At 43.0% G+C, this 12,013-nt stretch overlaps 1 protein-coding gene across 1 annotated transcript in view; it reads right to left on the reverse strand.

The window, feature by feature from the left end:
* Positions 1 to 11,137, reverse strand: part of gdap1l1 (ganglioside induced differentiation associated protein 1-like 1) — a 30,516-nt gene extending 19,379 nt beyond the window's left edge. Inside the window, exon 1 of the mRNA XM_035382655.1 lies at positions 10,696 to 11,137. Within this exon, the coding sequence (XP_035238546.1) occupies positions 10,696 to 10,875 (180 nt within the window). The 5' untranslated portion in view covers positions 10,876 to 11,137. The remainder of the gene's footprint in view (positions 1 to 10,695) is intronic.
* Positions 11,138 to 12,013: the final 876 nt, after the last annotated feature.

Raw genomic sequence — 12,013 nt, forward strand, 5'->3', positions numbered from 1 at the left:
TCAGCCACCTAGTCATCCTTAACATCTGATTCACTACACAATCCCCATAGAATTCCGGAGGCCAACACTGTCAAAGGGAATTCAGGCACTGGACAGATGTTCAGCACAGCTCAGCTATGCTGTCATTTCAAGGCATCGGTTCTGCCCCTCCAGACCTGAAGTAAAACCCAGCGTACTGTAGCTGCACAGCCAGCAGTTACACGCCAGCCTTTTCACTTTGTCACATTCAGTCACGCTGTATTACGACCAGCTGAGACCAATAAGCTTAATATTGGGAGATGGAGAACGTCAGAATTACGGCTATGAAGTGTTTGATTCCGATTTAGCGGTGAGATTGAGCGCAGCGACATGCCCCGCGATCTGGTATCAAGTCCTTACTGTGCCAGCGTCTACTGTGGTCGGCATCACCACACAGCTGGCCGTGGAATTGCCTAGGATAGGAGGGTTTCATTCGGGATGGTTTTCCCAAGCTCATTGCTCAAGAGCGGCTTGTCCGGCTGGCTGTGCACCGGCAGTCTGCCTGCACAGGAAGTGTCCACCTCTGACCACGCGACTGTGCAGCTCGCCCTGTGGACTGTGCCATGAAAAGCAGACGCACCCCGCAGCAGGAGACTCCGAGAACTGGTGGATGCTGTTGCAGTGATAGGGCGAGCCTACAAATACTTTAACTTTACTGCCATACGGCCCATTCATATCCAGAGTAACTTGCAGTACAGATCCAGAGATCGAATTGGAGTAAGTCCCTTGAGGGGCAAGATATAGTGCCAAGAGACACAGCAAGAACAAGACTCGACAAACAACTTTTCAAAGAAATGGATGGATGGAAGGGAAGGACGAGTAGAGAGGCCTGCATGTCAAGGTCAACTGCCAGAACATGTTGAGAATAACTGGTGGAAAATGTCAAAGATAACTGCTAGAACATGTTGAGGATAACAGGCAGAATATGTCCAGGATACCTGGTGCAACATGTCAAGGATAACTGGTGGAATATGTCAAGGATAACTGGCGGAATGTGTTGAGAATAACTGGCAGAATACGACGGAGTTAAATAGTTTTCCTCAACACCCCCTGCGCTGTTCGTGACACACTCTTGAACAAATAGTCCCCGCATATCACTGAGCCTTGGGCAGCAGCTGTCTCTGTTCCCTCCCACAGCCTGGGAGACCTACAGGCCAAACCCTGACAAGCAAGCATGCTCATCTGAGGCTGATCAGCCATCTACAATCAGCAACCTTCCTCTGGCCTGTTACTGAGACACAGCCTCCTGTGTGTGCAGGCCTCGTCAAACACACCCGTTGGGCTCATTCAGATCGCTTATTTTACCCGTCTTCATCACCTTGGTCCTCCCGTGACCCAGAAATCAATCGATGTGCAGCATCTTTAAGGACATTCCAATTCCTTAAATGCTCCTTGGAGGAGCAAGGAGCAAGGAGGCTTCTGGAGAAGGCCTCAGTGAGGATACGCAAGCACAGCATTTGTGGAAATCTTTTTTCCAACGGTGTGACGTATTTATGATCCACCTCTCCACAGCTGGCACAGTTTGAAACATGGCGGGAACATTCCTACACAAACATAAGTGTTTACCATTCCGTTCCGTTTATTATAAAGCACTTTAATCCATAGTGAAACTCATTCTTTAGGACAAACAAAAGCCATTTATGAACAAACAGGCCAAAAAACATTAGATTTAAGCATAAGCACAATATTTATTGTATGACGTTTATGTTTCCCATATTGTTCAGTTTGTTTGTTGCTGCATAGAAAACCCAACCTTCTAAGCTTAACGTTAACCCCTGTCCTTTCAAAACAATATTTAATTTTGCCATATGTGCTCTATATGTGCTTTTTGAATTGTAACTGCTTAAATATAAATACGTACGCTGCCTTGTGTTCAAAATCTTTTTTTCCTCACTCATGCATGAATGAGAAATAATGATGTCACTTTAATCTGTTTATGTCCATTTGCTGTCTTTTATCAATGCAATTCATGTTTCAGGCTATTACTATTTTGCATCATTTACTATATGTGCATAGGTCTGTAATGTCATTTCGTACAGGGCCAGCTGATAAAACCTTCAGCCTCATTCAGGTGAGGTCTGAAATTTCTAGTTCTATTGGACTGGATACTGCAGTTGATCTGATGGGACTAGATGATATGGAGCCAACTAATGTGTCATTTTTAATGTGCTTGGATTTTATTTGATAAACGTGCTTGCAAGTCCATCAATGAATACTTGAACTATGACCATTAAGCGTGTGGTTTATAGGCCAACTTACAAATTTAATGATGATCTTCTGATCTTTAATCATTCAGTTAATACAGGCTTGTGAATGTGTGCATGGGACATTGCGTGTCAAACAGCTCACATTTAATTGAGGAACAATATGTGCAATATTTCACATTTTATTTTCACATCTGTCATGTTCTATGGGAAGACACCACTGAAAATAACTGTACAGTGAAATACAGCATCCAGTAAAACAGCCATTTTCTGTGCAAAAACAAGCTCTGAGACAACAATACAGAAAGAAAAACCCGTTGCAAGCTCACTGACTGGTGACACAGCTGTGCAACACATCATTAGTAGCTGACATCGCTTCAAACTAACACTTGACTAAGCAAGAACTTTCCATTTGCCTAATACAAGTTACCCCAGTCTTTGCATCTAATCCTTGCATCTCTTTCTCACGTCCTCTGTTGGGTGGACCTGTGGAGTGAGGAAAAGATGCGAAGAAGAGATCCAAGGAGCCTATTGTGTCACTATAGTTCTCCATCCTTCTAGACTCCCTGAAAACTTATCCTGGCTACTGCTGTGTGTTCATATCCCCCCTGACTCACCATGTTTTGCTGCATCCAGACATGGGAGATATGTTTTGTTGACTGCCTTTATGTTTCCCGAGATGAAACAACCTAAGGCCATTTCCTGCATCCATTTTGGGTGTTCTCCAGTGAAATCGCTGCTCCACACAGTAGCTCCACCCTACACAGATTAATTTCCCTGGTTAACGAGCTTGCCAGTTTGAGGCTCACCCATCACTGCTGACAGCTTTCTTGCTTAATTGCTCCAGTTGAGACAGAATTAAAATACCACTGTGCCCTTCACACTAAATAATGATCACATCAAAGGGATTGCATTATATAAACTCATTTTGATATTAACAAACATCAGAGACCCTCCATTTCCCCCGAGTTGTCATCTATTTGTTACCTGCAGGTAAAATCGGCTCATGTGAGCCGCAGTAAAGTCATTGGCTCCGCAGATACAGTCAAGTAGAAGGTAACTTGGTCTGTTAATGGGGACACTTATTTAAATTGGGGGTGCTAGCTAATCACACTGAGAAACAGGTCCTGGAGGATTACATAATGGTCAGATCTCTCCTCTTTTCAGTCCCACCAGCTGGTTTACTACTGATCCAGACTCATGAAGGGGCAACAGAACCTTATGGATGTCGTATACTACAAACCATATGCATACTATATGTATATAAATATTTACATCACTTTTTGTTATGCAATTATTTTAGGATTTAGGATTGTAAATACTTTCTGGTTTTATATGGAGGTTAGCTAATTTGTATCATGGTTGTGAACTGGCGTCAAGTCAACTTATGTTTTGTGCTTCATTGATGTTGCATTAGTAGGTTATTAGCCAGCTCTGGCACTGATGCACACATAACTCATACTGAATATAATTTGAAGATGCATTCATGATTTCTGTCATTGTAAATCACTCTGGATTAGTGCATTTGCTAAATGAATGTAATATAACGTAGTGATGAGACTTCCCCAAAGGGGGGAAGCTGGAATACCACAGGCTTGGGGTGGGACCATCCCGAATTACATGTGGGGGATCTCTCGATGGGACTAGAGGGGCACAGACAAAATGGGGATTATAGGCCCTGTGTGGTCAGTGTGCAGATGTGGGCAGGACAGGTGTGTATCTCTGGGGTGTTTCAGGTAGGGGTTATGTGTATGTGTAACATGCAGGAATGTTGAATGCAGTATGTGCACACCTGTGGGGTAAGTGTATGTAAGGTGTAAGGTGGCTGTGCTATAAAAGATGTGTGTAAGTTGTGGTATAAGGTGTCTGTGTGACAGTTGTGCTATAGTGTGTGTATATGTGTAGCTGTGCTGTAAGGTCTGTATTATTTTATATGTGCCAGCAGTGTGTGCCAGCAGTGCTACATTGCAAGATGTATATACATATAAACTGTACCTGGTGTGGGGATTGTCCTGTAAGATATGTACATGTGTAAGTTGTGCTATAAGGTGTATACGTGTAAGCTGTGCTATAAGGTATGTATGTGTGTCAGCAGTGCTACATTGCATGTATATGTGTAATCTGTGCTGTAAGGTGTATATACGTCTAAGCTGTACCTGATGTGGGGGCTGTCCTGTAAGGTGGGTGTGTAAGCTACGCTACAAGGTGTGTGTGTGTGTGTGTGTGTGTAAGCTGTAGGGATACGGGGTCCAGCAGGTGCGTAGGCGTGTGGCCGGTGTGTGCTGCACCTTTACTCTCTGTCTCAGTGTGTTCATGCTCAGAGACTGTTCAGTGCGGTCAGATCAATTTCTCTGAAGCCTGGCCCCTCTTAAGTGCGTCTTCAGTGATGGTTTCTATGCTACTGATCCTGGAGCTCCCTTCTGTCTGTGGAAGCCTGAGGGAGATTCTCAGAGGATGAACTTCAATCAGTTCTGTGACTTTCCTGGATGTGTAGCTAATGGTTTCTGTTGGTGCAGACAGCAGTGTGGCGTGTCGAGCTAGCTCAAGTGGTTTTAACAGGCCGGTGGTGTTTCATTGTGCAGATATCTCATTCGCAGATCTGCTGGAGGACAGCATTTGTTTTGGCACACTGCGATGGCAAGAAGTCAAGCGTTCACATCCGAGGCGAAGGCTGAGTTATCTAATACACAAACATTCAGGATGAGAACTGAACATTCACATGGTGATTGTTTTTCTCCTTAGCATGCCAGAATAATATAATCGAAAAAGAGCAAGCTACAAATAGTTTGTAAAATGGTATCTTCCTATTAACCAAATACAATGACCTCACATACAGACAGCAGGCATGCACACCTGAGGCTGATCAGCAATCAGCTCAGGTGTTGCCCCTTGCCTTCGTCAGGCCCGTTCCCGAGGCACAGCCTCCTTGGTGTTGAGGAGAGAGACCTCTTAAAACACACTCGTTGTGTGACTAGAGCTCTCAAACCCTCGAGACCCCGTTGACAGCTTACCTTGGAAAGGGGATAAGATTCAGGGCTTAATCCAAGACAGTAAATAATATAAGGACAGAAAAATATACTGCCTTGTTTTGTGTAGTGAAGAGCCTGTCCAGTCAGAGGTACTGTAACAACGTTAAAACGGTATGCGTTCATCTACTGAAACATACAGGAATATCTACTCTTTCCCCATAAGGAGAATAAACAACAGGAGAAGTGCCAAGATGTAGGCATGGACAAGCTTAGTTTCCATTACAAGGTGCAAGTGACTGACACAGCCTGGACCCAGTCCTTTGCCAACACAAGGAAGTTGTTAATAGCAAGAGCAGACCATTCAGACCATCTAGCATCAACATTTTGTCCCACTGCCTACAGCAAGGGTGTCAAACCAGTCCCATTGGGCCAGTGTCTGCGGGTTTTTGTGGGTTTTTTTCAGTAGCCAATTAAGGCCTTGAGAACAAGGTCTTTGGAACCTTTACCCAATCAATGAATAAAATGAACCACTGGTGCCAAGAACACCCTGAAAACCAGCAGACACCGTGACCCTCCAGGACTTGAGTTCGACACCTGTGCTCTAGAGTGCATTCAGTGCTGTGCCAAACCTGGTCTTGGACACCCGAAAGATCTCTGCTTCTAGAGTGAACCCTGGAGTGAGGTTCTATGCCATGGATACTCAAATCTGGACTTTCAGGCCCTATTGCAGCAAACCATTGAGGGTTTTATGCATTACAGACATTTAGCAATTGGTGGTGTCACTGCTATGCCCTGATGCTTTGTTTGAGTTGCACATTGGATCAAAGTCACAATTTCCTAAAAACGAGCAGTACCCAGAATCCCTCTGGTGTACAGCGTCCAAAATGATGCCAAGAAAAATAGCTGCATCATTTGTTATAACCAAAGGGCTTTTATTTTGATGATAGGTGGAGGAACTCGTACTCAGAATTTGAGTACATCTGTCGTAATCAGAAGTACAAGAAAAGCAACAACCTGACCAAAACACCATTAAGAGAAAAGGGTGAGAAAAAATATTTTGAGATCAATTTCAGCTATTTTTGTCCAAAATCACAAACAATTAAATAAAAAGAAAATGAAATGAACTGAAAGGATGCAGGGCACACAAAATCAGACTTCACCAGTCTGAAGCAGCTACTGAGCCCTGAGATGAGGTTTACTACAGACAGAAGGCTGGTTATGGGCATTATTAGCCTGATTTTCATACCAACCTTTGGAGCAACTCTCTCCAGCATGCCGAAGCAGCCCCATAGTCCACCACTCTGACCCGGGCTGATCTCAGAACTCTGATCATCATCATCATCACACGGTCCTCGGGAGACACAAGCTCACGCAGCCACAGAGGAGCCAATCACTTCCGGGTTACTACTACACGCTCAGATGCACGCTGTGGCTAAGCAAGGCAGCTAGTCACGTTTTGTGCAGCATCAGCACAGGTCAGGTGGTTTGGGGACTGAGCTCGTTAACTGGAAGGTTTTGTCTTTACAGTCTACATGGCAGTTATTTTGCACTTGACTTCATCTGGACCAGTTTGGAAAATATACTCCTGTAGGCATGAATAATGTTAACCAGCCCACATTCATCAAGCAGTAGAGCAGGAGTGGGGATCAGGGATCGGTTTAGCCTTTAAGCTCATTATGGGCAAGGCTAGCAGAAACTGATCCTAGATCAGTGCGCCAATTCAGAGCTGCTTTATGAACACACGTCTTATGCTCTGGCTGAATTTCAACCTGGAGCTCCTGAATTGGAAGACACTGTTGTTATTGATTTAACTTTTATGTGTCTATTTTGGAGAAGATTTACCCTCTTAAGCTACACGTCATAAATATTAGAAATAGCTACGCATGTCATGAAGAATGAATATTACCTCATACTACTAGCTAAAATGGTCCAAATCCTGATTGATTAGAAGTCTTCAAAAAGTGAACAGCACCCTTGACTCTCTCATTCTGCTTCAAAGCATTGCCACACTCAATATTGCCATAGTTCACATAGATGTAGGTTTCATTTAAACACTGGGGGGGAAACACTCCTGCACCACCTTTTTTGGCGTAGCTAACCATCAAGTCTCACAAGCATACTAGCTGGTCTAGCAATGAATTCATATTAATGTATTAGGGGTGACACATCTCCCTGTACTCTCGCCGAACATATGCATATGGTTCATCATTAGAGTGAAAAATTAGGTGAATGGATCCTTTGCAGAAATCGCTTGGGTTACAAATCTCACTTCAGGGTGCAATTTCGACAGTCTGTTTACTTCTAAGTACTCTACGTCCTTCCATATGTCAGCACCCAGGGACTCAAGAAGGCGTGAAAAACATATCTGTTGTCCTTTTTGCAAACGGCTATTTATAACGAGGACATTTATCTTCGTGCAATGAACTGTGGTAAGTTCTGAAAACTTTAAAAAGGGTTTTTGCTCTGGAAAGGTTCTTCATTGAAATAATAAAGAAGGTTGGGTTTTATTTTTCAAACGCCACTCCAATGAAGCTTACAGCTGAAATGAGAATTCAGCAATCAATGCATTGGCAACCGTGGCTTTATTATCTCTGGTGAAAGATGTCTGTTTTTTATGTTGCGGTGTAGATGCTAGAGCCCCCCTTCGTTAAAATCAGTCAGCTGTCAACTAATCCAGTCATTTTCTAGTCACTGACTTTACTCATCTATATACAACTTAAACACCCCATGCAACTACTTTCATGCCTTTACAGAAAGTTCATTAAGTCTAAGATGAAGATATAAACTTATGTACTTTTTTAACAGGAACAGAAAATTCCCTTTTCATGTCAAGCACAGTCTATCATGAATAAGCACAAGAGCTACAGGTCTGACATGGCATGGATATTCTGTAATGATTACTCAATTAAATTCACCTCTGACAGGAAACCCACTATACAGTCACACTGCTGAGTGGTTAAAATATAGACTGCCATGTTTTATGAAATTAACAAGGACTCCAAATGACCAGTACAAAATCCTCCTTAGTAGGCAGTGCAATACTTTTGTTCCTTTAAGGATAAAAACTCATATCCCAGCTGAATAAATTAGGCTTTATATCATAGTGTTTTATTTATTTATTTATTCACTTCGTCCTTTTTTATGATAGAGAACCAGCGACTATTTTACTCCCTACAGACCACACAGCACTGCAAGAGAGCCAGTGATTACTTTACACCCTACAAACACACAGTACTAGAGGACAGCCAGTGACTATTTTACACACTACAGGACACACACAGTGCTACAGGGGAGTGCTATCACTGATCTGAGGAGAGGTGAATATCTCAATGATGACAACTGCCAGTCTGTGGGTGTTTGGCATGCAATTTAGATGAACGAATGCAGCAGTGACAGTTTATAAACTCAGTAAACTTGACTGACTTAATCCAAACCTCACTCTTTGTGGGCCAAGGCCAGCTTTGTAATATCCCGGTCACAGTCAATTAATGGCATAGATTAGGCCAGTGACAAGAGGGCCATACCTGAACACCTTCACCAACCATTACACACAAGAACCCTACTTCTTCCCACCTTGTTAAATAATCAAGTAAAAAGTCAGTCCATTTGATTAGTCACAGGATTTACTCTTGATGGAGACGTTTATTTTTTAAACTTGATGTTAAATAACCAGTCCAATTCTCAGCCACTGACAGGTCTTACAAGTGCAAGCATCCATTGTTCCCAAAGCGTTGAGCTTAGGGATTACGGGAAACCACAGGCTGAAGTCTCGTTGTGTGCAGGAGGCTGCCTGCTCTCCTGCACCCTGTCAACTGCAAGACTGCACCTTTCAGAAAGGCTGTCAACCACACCAGGACTGTACACAGTGAGGGACGTGTTCACTTAAACCCCACCGACATTAAGACCTGGCAGAGTATAATAAAGTCACCGAAGGCCAGATTTCCCTTTTGCTATGTCAGTCTTTCTGTCTTTGCGCTGTTGCAGGCTGAGAGAGACAGATGAGACTAAATGCGAGTGGGGAAAGCTGCTTTAGAAAGTTAATTAATAAAACAGTCAAGTTTGAACAGTAACGCTGCGTTTTCCCTTATCACAGATCAAACCTCCTTAAGATAAGGTGTATAATAATAATGAGACCTGTTCAATCCTTGCAGTACGCCATGGGAATCGTGACAAAACGGGCACGTCTAATGTGTTTACGGGACTGATGAGTGATCACAGCGCAAATCAGCAATTCAAAGCTACGGCTTTAGCCACCAGCTGATGGCTCGCAGGCTCAACGCCAGATCGACAGCGCAGGGTGAGTGGAGAGGACTGTAGCCCGACGAGTGCGCGGCCTGAACAGCGATTCTGTAAAACACAGAGCCGTTAAACCACTGATGTCCTGATGCGGCGATAACTACCAAGAGCTGCTGTAAATGTCAACGTAACCTTATAGTAAAAGGTCCTTGGGCGTCCTCCTAGCATTAGCATCATTGTAACAGTCATTAATTATTTGGATGAAGTAGTTTATTTGGTTACTTGTGTTCTTTGCGTGCTCAAAAAGGCGCAGTAATATTATGTGGTTCTTGGAGACCTCTGTAAGGAATTCATTTTTGTCATTTTGTATTCAACACCCAACCTGCAGATAATGGCATTCGGATACTCATGAACGCAGGAGTTTAAGAGGAATTTTGTTTTGTATATGTATCACATTTTCAATAAGGGGACAAGCCAGGGCAGTTCACGTGGAGCCTTATGTCTTTTACAATATTAAATGTTATTCTTCCCCCTATCTACATGCATCATGAGGTTCATCAACTGATAGCAGCGCTGTTCCGTCTGTCAAATCAATTCGTGGATTGAAAACGCGAGGAAATCGGGGTGGAATTAGAAATTCGTCTGCACTGCTCGAATTACTTAAAATTCAGCTTCCGTACACAGACGCCGCTGTTAGAAGCACGAGGTGACAAAAAGTTCGCTACTTTCGGTCTTTCCCTGCCTGTTAACCTTCCTCGGGCTCATTTTAATGAAGATTTTGTGACGCGCCATGTCTGCATGAGGTTAGAAAACCGACAGTAAGTGAAAACACAGTTCGTTCATTTCCTCTACCATAGAAACACCAAATTTTCCAATGAATTATTTACATTGGGCCACAGTTTGACGCACACACTAGGTGTAGCCCCTCGGGATTTTCGATGAGACGACAGTCAGGAGAGAACACCTTGCATAAATCACCCTGCACTGAATCATCGATTTGAAGTTAGAGTCTGTAGTGTACTGACTGTTTTGAACAGATAACTACATACAATTTTGCACATTCCGCAGCTGTTTCGTAATGATTTGTGATGAACCGGTGCCAGGGTAACGGTTTGTGTCTGGACATGAGAGCACGCGGATAATTCAATACCTCATACCTACGTGATTTAAGCCCTGTGGTAACATAACGTTGACCATTTCGCTGTAAAATAGAATATATACTAGAGAACACAGAATGCCCCCGTTTTCTAGCGAGGTCGTATTTTTACCTTCTGAGAGCTGAATGACTGCGTCCAGTGGTACAGCACTAGCCTGTCTTTCGAGAACGGCTTGGAATCCATGCTGTGTTCTTGGGTCTCCTCGTCGTCCGCGATTTTTCCATCTTCATCCATGGCTGATATGGGCCACCAGCTACAGTTGGTGGGGGTAACATTGTTGGAAGACGCCATGACAGAAGATTTTGTGAGCGTGAAGGTGTGGGGAGGAGAGGGACAGAAAAGAAGGGAGAGAAGGAGAGAGAAGGAGAGACAGATAGATAGAGGGTGGGACAGAAGGAGAGAAAGAGGGCAAGAGATTTCAGCACCACGAACAGAGCATCATCGATTTTAGTACCGCAGCATCCCTTACAAACCAGCCCCAGCAAGCCTTAGTCCAGGTTCAACGGAACTGACGCTCACTAACGTCTAATAAAGTGGAAAGGTGTAAAAAAAAAAAAAAAAAAAAAAAAAAAAAAATCCAACGTCACGTCCATGCAAACGCAAACGCTCACAAGAGCATGGCAAATATATAAAGCAAGATACTCTGTATTGCATCACACTGGGCATGCGCGTTGAAAGCCTTTTTAGAAACAAGAATAGGTTGCACCTCAACGGAGGGACAAGGTCAAAGTCCTTTCAGTTTCTTATGCAAATGCAATGCATATGGGGGTTATTTATGAATTTAAATGTGTAGCCGCACGGGTTTCGCCATCAAAGCATTGTCGTGTTAAAACAGATAGACCACAACGTTTGCACGGGCACTGTGAAGGATAGGTGTGACTAGTGAACAGCACAAGGGGAGGAATCTCATTTGAATGTATTTATGTAATATCCAATCATAAATCCGAAAACAAATGATGAAATAAAAAGTTGGCCCACCCCTTCCCATTGCACTTGATAATAATAATAATAATAATTATTATTATTATTATTATTATTATGTTGTTGTTGCTGCTGCTGATGATGCTACATATCTACAGTTAACAGTGTCTTCAGCAGGATCTCTGTTTTGTCGTTATTCGTTTACTATGATATTAAAGTACTGATCCAAAATCAGCAATGTGTACTATTATAATGTACTATAGGTAATGTAGCCACGATCTGCCGATAGAGGGCACCATTCGACCTGCATTCTCCAGAAGGTGGTCGTTCAATATATAGGCGCATTTTTGCAGTCAAATAAAATCATGAAGTTCTGAGTCTTGATGATTTCACAGTCCAAAAAGAAAAGAAAAGAAAAGAAAAGAAAAATCAACTCAGTAAAAAAATAATAATAATTACTTTTTATGACGGCATGCAATAAATTGAGGAATTGAGGAATTGTACCACA

Source organism: Anguilla anguilla, chromosome 11, assembly GCF_013347855.1.
Source record: "Anguilla anguilla isolate fAngAng1 chromosome 11, fAngAng1.pri, whole genome shotgun sequence".
Classification (NCBI taxonomy): domain Eukaryota; kingdom Metazoa; phylum Chordata; class Actinopteri; order Anguilliformes; family Anguillidae; genus Anguilla; species Anguilla anguilla.